Source organism: Hydra vulgaris, chromosome 08, assembly GCF_038396675.1.
Source record: "Hydra vulgaris chromosome 08, alternate assembly HydraT2T_AEP".
Classification (NCBI taxonomy): Eukaryota; Metazoa; Cnidaria; class Hydrozoa; order Anthoathecata; family Hydridae; genus Hydra; species Hydra vulgaris.
The window spans coordinates 50926388-50947907 of record NC_088927.1 but is presented as its reverse complement, the minus strand read 5'-3'; the positions used below and the strand labels follow the sequence as shown (position 1 = coordinate 50947907).

The 21520-nt window shown below is 32.1% G+C and overlaps 1 protein-coding gene across 1 annotated transcript in view; it reads left to right on the top strand.

Annotated features, from left to right (window-relative positions):
• Nucleotides 1-20509, top strand: part of LOC136084360 (uncharacterized) — a 40687-nt gene extending 20178 nt beyond the window's left edge. Inside the window, exon 3 of the mRNA XM_065804387.1 lies at nt 20193-20509. Within this exon, the coding sequence (XP_065660459.1) occupies nt 20193-20462 (270 nt within the window). The 3' untranslated portion in view covers nt 20463-20509. The remainder of the gene's footprint in view (nt 1-20192) is intronic.
• Nucleotides 20510-21520: the final 1011 nt, after the last annotated feature.

Here is a 21520-nt window from a genome sequence, read left to right as displayed (position 1 = left end):
AACAAAGTGAATAAATGTATCAATAAGTCTAAATCTATCATACTTGATAACTTTACGCACCACTGGTGTAGCATATATCACATTGGTTGTATGATACAACTCATATGTTGGTTTCCAAATAATACCACGATACAGAATCAAACCAATATATATATATACGTATTTCATCCCTAGTTACTGGAGTCCACATTTTAAATCTAGATTTTGGCTTTAACTGCTTCTCTTTTAGAGATTGCAAAGCATACAAGTTTGTTTGTTTAACTATGTAATCACAAATTTCATCGGTTACAAAGAACTCAAACAGTTGATGTGGTTCAAAAGTGGTTATGTCAGGTTGTACTCCTGGGGTACCAGTAAACTCATAATTGGCACAGCAGCCTAAAATTTCATCATTAGACCATGAATATTGCATATTTTCGACCTTTTTTTGTTTATTTGTTTGAACTACGCCTGCTGAAGACATTTCATTACAATCGACATTCAAATGCGCCTGCAGTTCATGAGCTTCAATATCTAAATCACTATCTGATTCCGTATAATCTGATTCAGTTGAGCTAGAAAACACTTCTTCGGACTCAAAAGAACCTTCGTTGTCACTTTCCAACAAAATACGAAGAGCTTCTTCAGCAGTAAACTTCGTTTTTGGAAGAATAAAATTGGAAGCATCGTGCTGTTTTCCTTGCGCCATTTTTTAATAAAGTTTTGACTTTGATTGAAAAATTAATGCTTTGCGAGATAGAATAAACTTAAATAAAATACAGAACAGAAAGTTAAAATCTTTTTTAAATCTCTTATTGAAAAAACTTTTCAATTTCATTCAGTTTTGCATGAGATATAAGTCTTCAAAACAAAGCATATTCAGCGATGGCTATATCCGTCGTTCACATATAAGTATTGCTTTAGCTTTGACGGATATAACCGTCGTTCACTGTTATAGGGTTAATATTATATTATAATTATAATTAGAATATTCTATAATATTATATTATCATTTTATTATATACTAAATGTTTTATTATTATTATTTTTATTATTATATTCTATATAATATATTAATTCCATATAATATATAATAAAATAATATATAATATATTCGTGGAACCAAACAATGCCTCAATAATACAGAATAATACAGAATAATACAGACCACATGATAACAACTTATAAAACGAATAATTCTGCTCCATCACTGATACTGTCTACACATTACACTTACGCTTGACACTAACAACAATCTAGTAAAACAACAGTAAATGACTCTTATGTATCTCGACTATTGTTTATTGTTATTGTTTATTTTTACAACATTATACTTGTCAATTTTTTAGTAATTTTCTACATTGAGACTCTTTGTTTTCCACTGGACATCTGTCCTTTTGTACTTTTATCTCACTCTACTCAACTCTTTTTAACTTATCATTCATCCCTAAGGCGTTCACTGCTCGGTGCAGCTTCACTAAATGGCTTTGCATTTACAACAAAAAAACTTAAGGATTAGATGTTATATTGTACTTGTGGGGCATAAATATATATTAAAAAACTTTCTTATATGCATCAAATGCCTTCCCAGCAAACTCATCAAACAGATTTCGTCACGGTAAAACTCCAAACATGTGGTGTCATGGTCTCCGAACAGGGTGTGTCATACACCCTGGTCTCCGAACAGCCTGGTCCGACTATTAAATGACTATTAACCGACTATTAAATGGAACTTTTTATTTTTTTTTTTTTTTCAATCTGATGGCAAATGTCACCTTAACTAGACTAACTGTTTCTTTTATTATCTGTGTGAGTAACTATCATAATTTTAGCGGTAAAAGCAAATACCACAAGCTTTACCATTACATTTCTATTTAGTCGTAAGATGTACTATTCTAGATTTTGTTCTTGGGTACGATACATTAAAAATAAAGAGTTATATAATGTGCAACAGCAACAATCAGCAATAAATGGACATCATTTATAAATTACACAACTGATAGGGATCACGTGACGGTACAATACATTATAAATATAGAATAAGTCGCATTCTATTTTACGTTTTCGAGGAGTACTATACATTATAAATATAGAGTTATATAATGTGTAACAACAGTTACACATTATATAACTATTATAACACCATCGAGATCATTTATAAATTACAGCAATAAATCGAGATTATTTATAGCAATAAATCGAGATCATTTATAAATTACACAACTGATTGGGTCACTCATCTTACACGTGATGGTAATGTTATTACCCCATTCGAAATGCTACAAGCCGTGCATTGTTCTCAAAACGTAAACATTAAAAACCCCTTTCAAAAAATCTTTTAGTTTACTTTTATTTATTCGAGTTTTAATAACAATGTAAACATTTTTTACGTTGCTTTTTATTTCTAAGTACCTCATGGAGCTTCAGTAAATAATAAATTATTCTTAATTAGTAAGTAAGTCTTTTTGTAAAATGTTTTAAGCATGGTTCACCGGATAATTCGTGATATCATTGTATCTTTATATTGTATGTATGTTGGTATATAAGTAGAAATGATTAATAATAAAAAATAAACGACATAAATTCCGTGTAAAAGTTATCTATACTTTATTATAAACATTTTGGCGGTTAATTTACGCCAAAGTGGTACAAAATTCAAACTTAAAAGACGAATTGACCAAAACATTTTTAACATAAATAACAAGTTATCTTGAACACAAAAAACGGCCCTAATCTCCCTTCTACCCAAAGATGGGAACCGAGGACTAATACAAAACTGGAGATCAATCTCACTGCTCTGTGCAGACTAAAAATGAATTGCGAAAGCGCCAGCACTGAGACTCTCAAAACTCCTGAACGTATTACTTGGATCAACGCAAACGTGCTCAGCACCCGAAAGAAACATCTTCTAAATATAATTCTTGCCAGAGATGTTATTCGTTACACAAAAGTATTGGAAACTGTCTGATCACTATCGATCAGGAAAAAGCATTTGACAAAATTGATCGAAACTTTTTTTATTAAAATCGTTTAAAAATTTAATTTGGGTCAAAATTTTATATACGCAATGAAACAATTTATGAATGACACTCAACCCATTATCATAAACAGGGAATGAAAGGCAAACCCTTTAAAATTGAGAGAAATGTCCGTCAAGGAGACCCAATATCCTTCATGCTGTACTGTCAGTGGAAACGCTTCCACAAGAATTTTAGTCTAATTGGTTTATAGACGGCAATAAATTGTTTTCGATCATACTGAATGTTATCAAATGACAATTCCACTTATAATGTTTCATTCTTCATTTGAAAAAGGAACTAAAAAAAAAAAAATAGTTAAGCATTATTTGTTGTATATATTAGCATGACTTACAGTTTTATTAGGCATGAGGTGTTAGTTTCTCCTTTTTGCCATTCACTTCAACTTCCTTATAAGCGCAATAGTAATTTTCTTAAATATTCCAATAATGCAGTTTAAACAGCAATTCATTCCAATAATGCAGTTTAAACAAGGATAATGCAGCTTAAACAGCAAAAAAACTAATTACATTTAGATAACAAAGTTAAATAACTTACATACCCAAGAGGTCCACCAGAGTGCAGTTTAGGAAAAGCGTTAATGATTGACATAGCAAGACTTGTTTTTGTTGCTCTTGATGGATACCTTAAGTAAATGCATAATAAAATAATAATAATAACCATAATATCTAAAAAATGTTATAGATTTAAGTTAAACAGATAGATTTTTAACCTGGTTACATACCATGATTCACCAACTTAACATTTATTTATTCTGTTTATTTCTGTATATAATCTTATTATAAAAAAGTGTTTGAAAAAACTTACTATGTATAAAATATTCAGAAATAAAAGGATATTCAGAACAAACTGTAAATTTACATGTAATGACTTACAAGTTTCCAACTTTATTGATCATAATGTTAACAAGCATATGAAACATTTCAAACCTGTACTTTAGTAACATTCCAGTTGTGTCATATTCATCAATGACAAATTTACCTGTCTGATGCTCATCAAGCAATTTACGAACATTCTAAAAAAGAAAAAACTTTTTGAAAATATTTTCAGAAACTAAAATTAGTCCTTATAGTTTTAAAAAACGGTTAAAAAAATTAAAAAATTTCAAATTTGATATTGTCTATTCGAAGTAGTGGACACAGAGTATGAAAAACATCACTACTACGTGAATATGTTGAATCTGAAAAGGGATTGGAATTTGATCCAAAACTAGTCTGATTAAGTGAAGCATGATTATTTGCAATAGTGAAATCAGTTTGTGAATAATCTGTCTGCACATAATCTGTGTATTGTTCCTAAAACATAACAAATAATTCAAGTTATTTAAACTTACATATTGCTATACTTTCAAAATCTCTCTCTCTTTATATATAAATATATATATATATATATATTTGTATATATATATATATATATTTGTATATATATATATATATATTAGGGTGCTTCTAAAATTAATATTTTCGAAAAAAATCTGCTCCCACCCTTTAAATGTGTTCTATATAATACAAAAACACTAGATTTAAAATTTTGTTGAATAAAAAATGTTTTTAGTGGTCCCCCAAAACCCTTTAATATTTAACGGGTCCCTAATATTTAAAAAAAAAAAATTTCTCGAAAATAGGTCAACCTGGTACTCAAATGAAGCGAAATTATATAAAAATTTCAAAAATAACATTCATTTTGAAATAATATAGTTATTTTAGGTTTTACTACGTAAATATCTTGTTTTTTAGCAAAAAATGAAATAAGTGAATTTTTCATAATAATTGTGATAAATAAGTTTAAACTTCAAATTTATTTTTCAAAATGAATATTATTTTTGAAATTTTTATATAATTGCGCTTCATTTGAGTACCAGGTTGACCTATTTTTGAGAAACTTTTTTTTTAAAAATATTAGGGACCCGTTTAATATTAAAGGGTCTTGGGGGACCTCTATAAATATGTTTTTTTCAAAAAAAATTTAAACCTAGTGTTTTTGTATTATATAGAACACATTTAAAGGGTGGGAGCAGATTTTTTTCAAAAAAATTGTTTTTAGAACCACCCTAATATATATAGCCCTAAGAATTAAAGTTGGCATGACGACATAACTCCCAAACCAAAAGTCTCCCAAGGCAGCCATTATTTCTCAACCTAGTTTCTTTCTTTTATGGTGAAACCTTTGTAAAAATATGTTTTTGCCTATTTAAAACAGTTTAAGGTCTGGATTTTATTTCCGACTTATATTATTTTTCTAATCTGAAGGCTGTATATATGTAGGTATGTAACTATATCTATAATAAACAGATTGTTTTTGCCGTAGAACTTATCAGAAAATGTTAAACTACGTATAATAAATATTTTAATTATCGCCAGATATTTTATGGGGTAGGTATAGAAAGTTATATTGATATAGTTGATGATTCAAAATAATTTGCATGAACTGGCAATTTATTTTCAAACAACGCACTGCATTAAGAGGTTTGTAATCTATTATGTCACATGTTCTTATACATAGTTTTTAGTTATCTAGTAAACAACAGTAAGATAAAGATAGATTGCAATATTTGTGGACAACCCTCTTTGTTGTGAAAAAATACACAACTTCACTATGAACAAAAATCTGGTCAATGTGAGCAAAACTTGGTTCACCATAACTATTAAAATCATAAAGAATTGTTTTACATGATCTGTATTTCTGGCCCAATTTCTTCACCAATAAAGGGAATAATAAGATTTTTGCTCTCAAATTCTGAAACTAAAAACAATTTAAATTTGGAGATAAAATTATGCCACACAATTGTTTTAAGATTTGGTAAAATTTCCACTTTTGTGTATCAACTTTATCAATAACATCAGACAAAATAATTGCCAAATACATAAACAGTGTATGCATCTGAGCAGAGCATTGACCTAGTAAAGAGTCAGTACTTTTCAAGTGTGACTCTTTAAAAGTACTAGGTTTTGAGCTGCAGATAGTACCATAATCCATAAACTTAATGCGCCTATTCAGTTCTGTAATGGACATACATTTGACATCATATAAAACATATTTTTTTTTTTTTTTTTATATTCCGAGAAGGCCGAAAAGGCCACTACAGATGAGGAGGCTACTTAATAGTGGTTATTACCCTCTCTTAACTCTATAACTCCGAAACACGAACCTTGATGAACAAGGTTACTGCGCAGAGTAGCAAGTTAAGCGCAGTGAAACCAGGGACGTGGTAGGGATCGAACTCGGAACCTCTCGTTTATGAAGCGAGCGCTTTACCACTACACCACTACCGCATTATACCATATAACACTTGATAAAGAATCATTTGAAGCAGAATGATAATAAGCCAATTCAGTTAAACAACTAAATCGTTTAATTCCACAATTCTTATTAGAAATTTCCCCACTTTGCATTTGGTGAACTTGAGAGTTGTATAAAATATCGGTTCTTAGAGCGTGTTTGTCTTCTTTAAAAACATGCTGGATGTCAACTTTTGATATCATACACATGTCACTTGGAAATGAAACAATACGAAATTTTCCATATATCCTAGTATAGAGTGCAGACCTAAATTGTCTTCAACAATTTGGGTTAGCAAACATCTAAAGTTAGTTTTTTTGCCTTCCATAAAAATATCAAATCCTTTGTCATGAAGTTTTTGCAATTCATTTACAATCACTTTCATCACTGGCTCTGCTGAATATTTCTTTATGCCTATTGCATGAGTTAATGCTAACATATGAATATTGTTTAAGGATGAGTTTGCAGCGTGAGAAAAGTTCTTTATCACAAAATAAACAGCACCAAGTTTATGAATGCCTGTTTTTGATCCAAGAGGATTTGTGGTCTCTACTTCATTGAAGTATATTTGAATAAACAAAGGGAAACTTTTTAGGAAATTTAAATTTAGCATATGCCATTAACTTTTTACCATTTTACCACAAAACCAATCTTCAACATATTCAAAATTAGATACTTGCTCCACTTTTAACATACTCATGGCTTTCGGCTGTAGCAACACAAGCTTTATTGTGCTTTCAATAGGTATGTAGTTAAACGAATCTTTTACTTTGACTTGTATTTGCTTTTTAGTCTTTCTGTCACGTTTTGTATCCCATCGTTCACCCATTGAATGTGGTACTGGTTCATAAAGGCCTTTATTTTTCAAATATGATAATTAACATAAAGGCCCTTATTTTTCAAATATGATAATATTCGATGTTGTGAATCAATTCCACTAAAAGGTGTTTTCCATCTGTTAAACACTTCTGTTAAGTTGTCTATTACATGCTTCTCACACCTACATGTTTCCAGTACTTCAATTAGGTTTTGTGAACAGTTCTTAACAAACTCTGAAGTACTTAAAGAAATAGAACTTGAAGACATTAAAACCATAATAAATTTTAATGGTGCTTGTGATATGCCATACTCATCAACAATAGGTGAGGCAACATCTTTAATTTTTTTCTCACATCTTATGTCTATTTTAATTTTACTTTTATTTTCAGAATTAGTAGTTACTGGATTTTCACAACTTATGTTAAATATTCGATCAATATTAACTACAAAACCGGTACGATCTTTATTTACATGTTTTCTTAGCATATTATATATAGTAAATAATCGTATACAACGACCGACGTTACACCAAAGTTGACAAGGCTCAGATAAAAGATGACACCGTTACAAAATTTAGAAAAAAATTTAACCTGCTTTTCCTGAAAAAACCCTTTGGAGGGATGAAAGTACACACATTCCTGATTCCAAAAATGTAAAAACTGAAATCAACGAATTACGTTCAAGAAAAAAAATTGCAATTGAAATTTTATTCTAAATGCACATAACACAGAAATGACAGCACACTTTTTTTTTTTGCATTTTTACAGCACATTTAATATGAAAAACTCTATAAAAGTAAAGAAGTAATGCTAAATCTTCTGATTTGACTAATAACTTATTCTGAAAATATATTGAAGTAAATAAATTCTGGTCTTACATGGTTTTTTTTACATATGTTTACTATTGTAGTCCACAATGCGTCTCTTTTGTATTTTTTCCAGTGTTCAGCAAATGAGTGGTGAAAAGCTTCTGTTGACTGCTCACTGTAAGGTCCAAGTGCAGTGTGCTTCACTTCAATGAATTCTTTGATGTGAAAGAAGACTGCATTTACCTTGGGCATCACTGAAACATTTGACAAAGCCAGATATGAGGTTCGAAATGCATCAACTTTCATTGCATAGTGTGGATAAAGCTCTTGTCCAAAGCAGGCCGTCACAACTGCTCCAAATTTTCATCAATGATACCAATAGCTTGGAATGCACAGTCAGTTTCTGCTAGTTTTTGAAGGAGATCAACATTCGTCAAAATCTTGTGGCATTCATTGCCAGCAAACTGACATCCATGATGGGGTTGTGGTTAGGGTACCCATTCTCTTCTTTTTTCCGTAGGAGAACGCTGTGAAAACTTCAATTTAAATTAGTCCTACGCAAAAAAGAGGAGAATGGGAACCCTAGTTGTGGTTGATTGTTTAGGAGTCTTCGCCAATCATCAGCTTTGGGCCAAATGTCTGTTAAGGCCTTAAACAAGTGATTGACAACCCCAAATATCAGGTGTAGCTCCATGGAAGGTATGAGATTAAAAACAAGCATTTGGTCAGGTCAAAGATCAGTCAAAGGCATATGAATGACATTCTTGTAAAACTTTGCCTTTTTCAAGTCCAATCCTGCAGATTCAAAGTCTCTAAAGCTTATTCTGAGAGAGCCAAAAGTCCTAGGCTGCCCAGAAAATGAAAGATGTTGACAATCAGCAGCACACCATGTGCAGGGGTGAGTGCTGGAGTGTGCTTGTAAACCACAGACAATGTTTGAAACCTTTAAATCATAAGAAATGAAGAATTTTGTAGAGTTGGCTTGAATCAATGAAAGTAATTGTCTAATATTTTCATATGTTTCTGACATGTCTTCTGCAACTGCAACCAAAAGCTGTCGTTTAACTCCACAATCTTTAGCATGTGGTGCAGTGAACGATCGCTTGCTGATATGTCTTCCAAAGGCATCAAACTTTGCATGAATATTGCTTTCAATAATTTTTGTTCTGCTGACTTGATTGATTGTTGATGCAAGTTTTTTTAACACCTGAGTTTGACAAATTAGTATTCACCTGAGCAGTGACAAGGTCTTTCACTGTCATGATTGGAGCATTGCCAAAAAGTTTGGCACTGGAAGATCCTAAAATACAGAACAATTAGTTGAATAGTGTAACAAAGCTTAATAAGATCTAATTTTCACTAAACCAATTTGACATTAAATTTTAAATGATGTGGGGTTCTATTATTTTTATAGTAAATTTTATATCTTATAAAATTAAAGTGATATTAACAATTTACTTTTTGTGATGGGGAGAGGTCTTCCATTTTGCTCTGCAACTCTGATTATTCCATGTGGAGATGCATATTTTGAAGAAATCACTGAAGATGTAATCTGTTCTGCCAATGTTTGATCTTTTGTCACAAGGGTTTGCATATTTTTTCTAAATGTTGCCTTATTGCACTCATAGGGAAGGGCTCTGCCAACAAGAGCAAGATACTCTGAGCATCTTTTACTGCTGATGATGGCATCGGATTAGTACTGAGTAGATGTTTTTCATTCAATTTTAGCTTTCCAACTTTCCAAATAAGACAGTCACAGTTTTGTTCTCATGTCTCTGGTCTGACTTGAATACTCTTGTAGTTGAAGATAGGTGGCAAGAGGACAGGCTGGCCAGAATCCTTTTTCCTCAGTTTCAATCTGCAATTCTCACATATTCACTTTGGGACTTAAGTATCAAAGAAATCAATTGGTTTATCAAGTAGAGAAAGTGTGATAGTCAAGTTGTCTCTTTACTTTCACACTTTTGAAAGCAAAAGAAGCAGACAACTTTCCTGTTGTCTTCGTGTGGTCTTGCAGAATTTGCCTTTTTTAAAAATATAAGTCTTTTTAAAATTCACCAAACTAAGTTTTTAAGCACTCTAATTTAAAGTAGCACTTTCCTAGAATTTTAGTTTAAGTACATTATATGGTTGTGCTGTTAGTATTTGAGTCAAATATGCTTATGGTTTTAGATATAATAAGTGAATTCTTTTACATAATTTTCAACAGAAAAACATGCAAACTGGCTTTCCTAATATACTGTAGAATTATTGCCTATATTTTGTGACAATCAATTTGATGTAATGCTTTGCAATTTAATTAGGTGCTGTAATTAATTTGAAAGTCATCTTTTAGTTTTAATAATTTTTTTTTTTTTTTTTTTTCTTTTATTATAAAATAATAAATATTTACAGTTTTTTCTTTAAAAATTATATTAACTCAGTTTTATAGATTAACAATATAAAGTTTTTACAAATGTTTGTAAATATATACATTTTCTACTTTTTATTTATTCCTCATATATTTGTTGTATTTTTTTATTTTTTATTTTTTGTGCTTTTTGATTTTATATTTTTTTGTGTTTTTTGGTTTCATATTTTGCTGTATTTTTTTGCCCTTGTGCAGAGAGAAATTGAGAGTTTTGAAAAGGTTTAAAAAAAAGAGAAATTCTAAAATAGGTTATAGAAAGATTCTTAAGGAAGAAAAGACTTATATCAAAACAAATTAAGAGGAATTACAGGACTTTTACACAAAACATTACGTTACGAACACTGTAGTGTTTATTAAAACACTTATGTGTTTTAATAATATTTCATAAAATAAGGGCTGGCAGTGATAAATCTAATCATATATAATCACAATTTTGTTGTATAACATAGAAAAAAGATGCAGAGGGAAGGAAATCTTTACTAAACATAAAACGAGCCGTTGTTTTATTTTAGCTCATAAGTTTAGTTGCACATTTCCATTCTCTATTTGACAGAAAACATTTTTAATACAAAAATACTCACAGAAAATGTCCGCGGTGTTTCTACGGACATGATAATTATATTTTAAGGTAATAATATTCCTGATGTTTCTGATTATTACGCTGATCACTGCCATTGGGTCAATTTTTTTGTTACTATACATGTGGTGGCATCTACTGTTTCATATTACACTCATGATGGTTTGAGTGAGTGTCAACAGCAGCTGCGATGTGGGGTTTTTCTCCGATAAATTCGCTGTTTCAATCGAGAAAATCGGATTTATCGGAGAAAAATTGTTTCGGGATGTCAAGGAGTTATATACATGTTTAAAATACTCCCAAGTTTCAACAAAAGGAGAACAGTAGGCAAAGATATGGATGGTGTCCTCGATTTTACCACAAGTTTTGCATTTGTTATTTTTGATGATCTTGTTGCCTTGTGCTTTTGGCTAGCAAGGCCGCAGAAGGTAAACTGTTGTGTAAAAAACGAAAGAGGATATTTTGATTCGGTTTGCATGAGTGGGAGGTGAAGTTTTTTTTCCAAATTTGGGTACATGGCATTGTTGTTTTTGTTGAACCGTTCCAGAAAAGTTCTGCTGGCACGACTGTCTTTTTGTTTTTTGCCACTTCTAAGTATAAATTTTTTGTTGATTTTATGGGGATGTTAAAAAGGGACCCGTTTTTGCCTAATGTTTCGATTGTTGTTTTATAGTACTGAGACGTTTTGTTGTCCCAGTGTTTTGGAAAATTGTTCTGCTTTAAAAAGTTCCAAATTTGGTTTTGGTTCGTAAATTTTATAAGTGAACTCGCCAAACAATACTTTGAAAAGCAGTAATACCCGTGAGCTTTGTTCTCCTCGCATTCTTTCAGTTGAAAGAGTGTTTTGAAGCGAAGTGCAAGACTTTGCTTCTTCGGTGATAAAATTCCGAGACCCCTGCTTTTTACGGGTAAAAAAAGTGTCTCTCTTTTGACCGGATTGAAATTGGTCTTTTGCCACAGATTTTCGAAAATGGCTCTATGCAGACGTTTTATTGCCCATTCGAGAACGAGCAGCACGTTTGCCAGAAACCACGCTTTTGACATTGCTCATGTATTTATCATCATAGTCTTTCCCCAAAGTGACAAAGTACGTAGTCCCAGAAACTTGAGTTTTTTCTCTATTTTGTTTAGAGTTACTAACCAGTTCAAATTGGTAGTATGGCTCAGCCTGGTGTAAAAAGTAACACCTAATATTTTGAAACCGGTGTTGTTGTTTCACTCTATGTCGTCCGATTCCGGGTACATTTTAGGATCAAAACCCCCAAATGCAAGACCCTTGGTTTTTAAGGCATTGATCACTGAACCACTTGCTTTTTCAAACAGTTTCATTTTTTCGAAAAAAAAGCGGACTGATTTTACGTCCCTGGCAAAAAAGTTTGAATCGTCTGCGTACTGCTGTATTTTGAGGGGTTTAGATGTACCTGGTAAAGAGAAACCCTCTCTTCTGCTGCCCACTCTGATGACCGAAGCGAGCGCTTCGGCAATATAAACGTACAGCAAGAGAGAGAGGGGGTCGCCCTGTCGAACTCCTCTTTCCGAAGGAAAGGTGTTGAAAAACGATACAATATTTTCTCCGAGATTGAATTTTTGGAGAATCTGAAGCAAAAACGCACGATCAACTTTATCAAACGCCTTTTTTTGATCTATTGACAAAATGAAACTATGTAGACTTTCAAACTCAGCGTAATCTATAAGATCACGGACTAAATGTAAATTTGAGAATATTGTTCTAACTGAGATTCCGCACGTTTGATTTGGTTCTATAACTTTCCCCATTACTTTTGCAAGCCTTAGGGCCAGCGCTTTTGTGATTATTTTGTAATCAGCGCCGATTAAGGATATGGGCCTCCAGTTTTTGCATTCGGTAAGATCTCCTTGTTTGAGAATCAGTGAAATAATTGATTTTTTTATAGAATGGCTGGTGTTTTTTTCTACGAAAAGTATTTCGTAGGCAAGTTTTTCAAAATCTTTTTCTAAAGTGTTCCAAAAGGTTTTATATAAATCAGCTGGAAATCCGTCATAGCCCGGAGATTTTCCGTTTTCAAATTTAAAAAGGGCTTCTTTTAGTTCCGCGCCGGTCAGGCGGGTGTTTAAAATTCGGTTTGTCTATTCTATGTCTTGTCACACATCACTTAAACACTTAGTGATGTGTGACAAGACATAGTTTTGGCTGTCTTTGCATAAATTAGTTTTGGTGTAAATGTTTTTATAATATGAAACCAGGGAATGCAGTATTTCACCTGGTTCACTCGTCAATGTGCCGTCATTCTTGCGAATTTCGGTAAGTGACTTGTTCCGCTGTTGAACTTTTTCCAAAATATACAAAAATTTTGAAGGTCTTTCTCCTTCTTCAATTAGTTTTTGTTTCGTGCGAATAAACGCTCCGGGAAACTGGAGCAAGAAAAGAGCATCGCGTTTTTCTTTGATGCTGTCTAAATTCGGATGAGCGTTTTGTCACTCCCGTTGGATTTCGTTTTCGATCCTTTTGATGTTTTTTTTGTTTATTGCACTTTCCTGTATCGATATGTGTTGTAATTCAGCCCTAACGAAAAGTTTGCAGTCATCCCACCATTTTAGAATTGACTTATAGGACCGTTTTTTAGTTTGCAAATCTTGAATTAAGAGTTCAATTTTTTGCCTATGCACCTCTATTTCCAATAGGGAACAATTTAATTTCCAGTATCCTGGTCCTCTCCTAGTTTTACTAAAATTGACAGTTGTTGACACGAACTCGTGATCGAAAAAAGGGTTGGCGAGAATTCAGGTGTATGTTGTTTTTTTGGCGATTTTATCAGAGCAGTAGATTCTGTTGAGTCTACATTTAACCGTCTGATTGCGCCATGTGAATTCTCTTTTGTTGATAAACTTGAAACGAAAAACATCAACTAGGTTATACCTACCTGGGAAGACACCGAGTTCAGTAAAGCCGTAGGTGTGATATTTAAAGTTGTTTGTGACTTCTGTGTCAAGAGGCAGGCTTTCAACCATGTTGAAATCCCCGGCCAACAGGACGGGTAGTCCTGTGTCCTGCAAGATGTCTCCAAGGCCGCCGAAAAAAAGGCGCCTTTCTCTCGGCACATTAGGAGCAGAGGCGTAGAAAGAATTTTTTGGTGTTCGAAATAGATAACTTCCAGACATGGAGCAAACTCTAAACATTTATATGTTTATACTTATATCAAATAATGAGGGTTTGCAAAAAATTGCGATGATTGGAGGCTGAGAACAAAAAAGACCCAAAATTTTCGCTCCCCTGCCCCGTGAGAGCAACAAGTTGATGAAGTATTTTTTGTACTATTCTTAACTAGACTTATATTCATCGATAAATTTTAAGTTTCATAGTATTATCTATTAGCTTTTAAAAATTATTACCATATAAAATTTGCAACCCCCTCAAATTGAGGGGGGTTTAAACTTTATATGGCCATAATTTTTGAACGCTGAAATATTTTAAAATGAAATCTAAAATTTATCGTTGAATATAAGTCTAGTTAAGAATAGTACAAAAAATACATCATCAACTTGTTGCTCTCACGTTTGGGGCAGAGGGGGCGAGAATTTTGGGGCTTTTTTGTTCCCAGTCTCCAATCATCGCAATTTTTTGCAAACCCTCATTATTTGACATAAGTATAAACATATAAATGTTTGGAGTTTGCTTCATGTCTGGAAGTTACCTATCTCGAACTCCAAAAAATTCTTTCTACGCCTCTTATTAGGAGCATAAATATTCAGCACCTGCATTTCGTGTTTATCAATTTTTATCATGACGTTTAATATTCTCCCGTTATTGTCCCTTTTTAGTTCGTTTAAAGAAATGTTGGATTTAGAGAGAACCGCCACTCCACAACAGTTATGACTCGGACCGGAATTCCAAATAGATTTGCTAGCCTATTCGTCACTCTACTGTTTAACAGTGGAAGGTCCGGATTTAGTTTCCTGAAGGAGGATAAGATCAAAGGAGGATTTTTTAAGAAACCCAAAAAAAATGTTACGTTTGTCCCGATTGTTTAGACCGTTTATGTTGCACGTTAAAATATTAATAGCCATGATGAAGAGAATCAGGTTTCCTAATTTGAAAACTCGTGTACCTTAAACATGAATATAATAATTTAACAACCTGACATAAAAAACACAAACATATAAACCTTAACCTTTTAGCACGAGTTTTCGTTTGAACTGACGTAATACGAACAATAGGACGCACTGGACCAAAACATTCCACAAAAAAGCGCGAACTACAACAATACGAATTACAACAGCTTAAGCGCTTAGTTAATAATAGAACGTGCATTTCCGAATAGAATGTAAAAGAATCGAAAAAATTTTACAGATTTGAGAACAAAAAAAAAGTAAAATAAATTCAAGAAAATTTCGAATGAAAGGAAAATCTTACGACATCTTCTCCACACAATTTAAGGCATCGTATCCATCAAAGTTAAAATTTAAATCTTGGTCGTCATCGATAACGCCATCAGGATCCATCTTTTCTTTTTCCAACAAATCCATGGTGTTTGTTTTTTCAGTGTTTACTACACATGACACTTCGCTGCTACTTTTTTTAGAATTAAAAGAGTATTCTGTTTTATTTTTTGTCCTTTTCCTTCTCGATACTTTTATTTGCTCGCTTGACTTCTTTTGTTTTTAAGCGGTTGCATTTTTAGTTTCGTTGACGTCAGCGTAGGTTTCCACAATTTCAGTTGTTTCACTTGATAATGTGTGCTCTTTGTGCTCAAGTATACTTTTTTCAGTAGAGACTTTTTCTGCAACTTTTACATTTGTCGATGCAGTTGAATTTTCAATTTTTTTGGATATTTGAAGTTGACCGTTGTGCTTATACCTCAACGTGTACCCGTCGACGTTTTGGTATCTTGGTAACGGGTTAAAATAGGGGGTTTTGCCAGTTCTTAATAACAATAACGACGTTTCCAGTAAATATATTTTCGCCATGAACATTTACCTTCTTACAACTAAGCGATTCAAAAACACCTCTCCCAGCAGCGAGAAATTTCCCCAACGTAGTTAAGGCAGTGGAACCTCCATTAACTAACATACCAATTGGTATGTTTTGAACTAACACATGGACATTTCTAATATATTTCTGTGTAATTGACAAAGTTACATTTTTGAAAGCTATTTCTGCTGCAAGAAATTCACACTTTGCTTGGATTGTTAACTACAAACTCAAAGAATCGGTTGTTGTAATGTCTAGTAACACCCCAGACATAACACAAAAGATTTTTCTTGGCGAGGACTTCTAGAAATTCTTCGACACTACATTTAAGATCGCTATATCTACAGAGTAGATATGGCGAAGTACAGGGTATGTATCGTTAGAAAATGAGGATTTAAAAATACCAAGGTTAACTTTACCAGTTTCACCATTGACTCCAGGTGCCACCATTGACTCCAGGTGCCACCATTGACTCCACGTGCCACCCTATATATATATATATATATATATATATATATATATATATATATATATATATATATATATATATATATATATATATATATATATATATATATATATATATATATATATATATATATATATATATATATATATATATATATATATATATATATATATACATATATATATACATATACATTTACATAAAGAAATACACACGTCGACATACTACTATATATACACATATACACTTAAGCTGTTTTTTAACTCTTATTAATAGTAAAAATAGAGCTAAAACATCTAATACAAATACAACAATGGTGTCATCATAAAATTGAATTAAAAACTCTAACAAATGTCAAAATTTATATCTGTAACTAATGGATAAAGGTAAAGTATATTTACTTACCAATGTAACGGTTGTATTAAAAGGTGAAGGAGAGTTTGAGTTTAAAAGTTTAATTATAAAATTAAACTTACTCTTTTCACTTCAACCACTCGACTAAACATTTACATAAAATATAATTATAAATACATTTATAAAATTTACGGAAACTTTTACGATTCAAAAACACGCGGTATACAGTCGGTTAATGGTTGGCAAGGAATGCCAACAGTTAGCCAACTATAGACAATACTGGCTCGCTAGTCGGACCAACCAAAGCGTGTTTACTGGGTTTATTAAAATTTCGAACTTGCGAAAGCAAAAAAAAAAAGATCCAAAATAATCTTGCTTAGGATTTGGTTGCTTAAATATAAAAAATACCAAAAAGTATAACAGTTTGGGAGAAAACATTTTCATTAAAAAAAACACACACAACTTATATGACTGATTTCGCTGTCATGACAGTCCATTAACACAACCACGGGTAGTGGTAAGTCTCTTCCACACCCGACAATTTCTAAACTTGTTCTTAATTTGGTCTCTATACTTTAATTTATTTTAGTAAGCGGCTAAAAATTATTTGATTTTAAGTTCAGTTTAACAATTTTATAGTTTTATAAAATTATCTATCATACTATTTTAACCCTCTCATAAAGATTCATTTAAAAATCATATTTGGATAGTTATTAGGCAAATTTGGGTAGTTAGTTATTTTAGATAAAAATTTGTTTAAAAAGCTAATTTGGACAAATTTGGAAAAACACACCCAAGAGATCTATTTATTTCAAATAACTTAACTTTATCTTTTTGATATTTTTTATAAAAGCTTTAAAAAAACCTCTTAACATTTGTTAAAAGTTTTTTTACAAAAAAAAAACACTTTTTTACAAAAAAAAAACACTATGTTAGAATTTTTTTTTACAGAATTTATTTAATTATGCTGTTTTTACTGCAGAGCTAGGCAAATAAATTAATAAACCTGTTGTTTGTGCCAAAAATCGATAATGCAAATGGAAACCGTCTAGATCGTAATAAGGTGATAAAAGTATAAATGGTTTCAATTTACATGTTCAATGCTAATTCAGAATCGGATAGTGATGTTTCTGATTGTAAGGAACAACAAACACCACAGTTCCCATTGAACAAAACACATCCGCTACTGCAACCACCACCACCAGTATGCCAACCGCAGAAAAAAAATTGAAATCTTATTTGGAAGAGAAAAAAGGCTGATGATGCTGAGCAAATAAATCTTCCATTTCAAAACAGTAGCAATGAAGAAGGTGATGGTAATATAATTTCAGATGAGCCGATGTCATATGTGCGAAGATTTCGAACTGATTTCTTCAAAATATTGTTGATGAGTCTAATAAACATGCCTTACAAAAAAATATAGAGAAGAATTTACATTTGGACAAAAATGGAGTAGAGCAATTTATTGGCATTTTTGTATTTAATAAGTATTGCAAAGCTCTCATCAACACGTATGTACTCGAGCAATGAGTTGTGTTTTGAAAAAGTTGCCTCAGTGATGACATTAAACCGATTTGAAAAAATCAAGTCGTTTCTTCATTGCAATGACGACATTGAGCGTCCAGAATACTGTACTGACAAGCTTTACAAGGTACGTCCGATTGTCAACATGCTGAAGGAATCTTTTATTAGCCTTAAACATGAAGAAATTATGTGTATTGATGAACAAGTTGTTCCTTTCAAAAAAAGATCCTCTTTAAAACTATACAATCCTCAAAAACATAAAAAGTGGAGTTATAAGTTTTATATCTTGGCTAATGTTGAAGGACTTGTTTATAATTTTGAGATACATTCAGTTTCAATTGATTTTTGTAAAAGACAGTCTGATTTGAAAGCATCTGGAAATATTGTGATGCACTTGTTAGTACCAAGGCAAGTACCAAATGTACCAAGGCATAAATGGCACTAGCTATTCTTTGACATTTGGTGCACTGGATTTGAACTGGTGAAAACACTTTACGATCAAGGCATAGCATGCACTGGATTAATATGTATAGACTCCTAAATGTCAACTTGCCCACTGATGGTGAATTAAAAAAAGAAGATTTCCGACAGATTTGTTACATTCAAACGACCAACTATTTTTACTACGCACAACAAATATATGGGTGGAGTAGATCTCCTTGATGGCATGCTGAGTCTGTAAATGATCCATATTCAATCCAAAAAGTGGTATCACAATATCACAAACTCATTTGGCATTTTATTGACATGATTGTAAGGCAAGCATGGATACTCTATTGTAGAAAATGGCACAAGCACCAAAGAAAGATATTCTTCAACATGAAAACATGAAAAAGGCTCCAGCTTAAAAGAAAGATATTTTTCAACTACGCATATTTAAACTAATAATTGCTAAATGGTTAGTCCAGTCTAATCAGGTTTTGAATAGGCAAGGACGACCATCCATTTTTGTTGACCATCTTCATAGAGCAAAAAAGGGAAAGGGGTCCTGCTGCAAATATACCTGAGCCATCCACTAGAAAAGATAATATGGGTCATTTTCCTTCTTTCGAAGATAAAAAGGGTCGTTGTAAATACCCAGGCTGCACTGGAATAACAAAGGTTTTTTGTGACAAGTGTAAAATTCATTTGTGCTTTACATCTAATTCCAATGGTTTTCGAAAGTTCTGAGCAATCTGTGAAAACTAAATTCTGTATGCATTGAATTCTATTTTGATTTTACTTGATTGTTAAATAAAATAAAAAAGCAAAAATAAAAGCGTTTTTATTATTTCGACTTTTATTTGCCATCCTAGTGTTATACCAGATTTGATCCAGGTGGAGCAAATTTTATTTTTGAACACAATGATTATGTCATTTATTGTATTTTTGTATTCTTGAATAAGTTTATGGCTAATTTATGATCATAAATTCTTTTGATACATTATTTTTTGACAGTGTAATGGTTTTAAATTGTTATTACCACTGCATAGGGGTTGCCTTAAAGCAACATAGCCCAAAATCAACCTAATTTCCGAGGTACAAACTTTTTTTGATCACTCATTGTTTTCATAGACCTAAAGGTTTTTTCATTTTTTACATCCTCTCACCGATAAAACATGCCATAGGGGGTTAAAATACGGCAACAACATTTAAAAAATGTACCCGAAAAGTAATGCCGGTATGTACGCAGTCCAGTCTGAGTAAAACAACAACATCCTTGTGGTACCGTCAGAAGAAGTTGGAGCTAGTTAAAAACCGTACAATGTAATAGATATTACCACATTACACTCTTGCTGAAATTTTATCTTTAAAAAATAACAAAACTTCTAGAGATAAGCACTCCCAACTAACACGCAAGGAAAAAATTTTATAACCTGGGTTATTCACAGGGTTATCCCCTAACTCCTTTTGTGCAAAATTTGTAATAACTAAGTAAAATTAAGTTAATCAAGCAATCAAAGAATGTTTCCTCCATTTTAAACTCTTTCTTAACTTTTTTGTTTAGCAGGAATTTGTCTCTTTCCATGCGCTTTACGACGCGAGGCAATGGCTACAATCACCACCTCACCACCCCCCATGCTCCTACGATGACAAATGCACCACGGCACGCACGCATCAATATTGGATCAGTCTTACGCATGACTACAAGCGGAGTGAATTCCTGAACTGCTGGTCCTCCTGTAAAATTGACCTAACCAAACAAACTCTATATCACGTTCACCTTGGCACACTGTATCCACTCTACAGGAAAATGCATAAAAAATTTATAGATTAATAATAATATTTTACTTGTGAGGCATAAATTTTCTAGATAAACTACTCCTAAACCATTAATTACTTATCCTAATTACTTTTTTACATAAAATGCTTATACATTAACTAAAAAGTCTTAGTATTAAACAGTTTTCTAATTCTTTCTTAGAAAATTTTATAAAATCTTTTAAAAACCAGTCACCAGTATCTGCAAAAAACACCATATCGACCCTCCCCCCCTCCCCCTTTCCCCCCCCTCCCCATCTCAATAAAAAAAAAAATCTGCAAGACTTTTGAAAGTTAACAAGCACAAATTTTATATTTAATGTCTTTAATATGTTGCTGCTATAATGGATAAATTCATATATAAAAATCAGGTGCGCAAACGTGCAGTTACCGCTAATAATGGGCCCTAATTACATCTGTATAACAACCGCTTCGTGTTTTTAACAAAGAAAAAAATTTTTTTAAGTTACCTTATCCCTTGCAGAGTTTCTTTTTTTTTTCCTTTCCATTTTCTATCCCTTTCCGAGATAACTCTTTTAATCGATTTCGTCAAAATAAAACAAAGCAAAAACTCCAAACAAAAACCAAACAACAAGTAGGGTGTGTAATAACAAAAACCCACGATAAAGAAAACTTGCGGACAGCTAATTTAAAACTATAGCCAAAAATAAAATTATGTTAAGCTACCGAGAAATTTGTTTTAAAATTGCATATATATGACAAGATAACAATCAATAAAGCATACAATAGTAAAGATTAAGAAAAACGAGTTTAACGAGCTTTCAAGCTCTAGTCAAAGTAACTACGACTACAGCTTACATAAATTTTATATCTACGATCCATATATTCCATATCTACCATCAAGAAAAAAGCAAAGATAGCAAAAATTCAAAAATCTATTACAAAAAATAGGAACAAATAGTAAGACCAATTTAATACGTCATTACCTAACCGTTAAATGCCCTACTCACTAAAAAATAAAGGTAGAAATTTTTAGTTAAGGTAGGATATGTGATATACCCCTAGTAAGGTATAATTTTCTACCTTATAAGGTAGAAAATTATATCTTTAAGT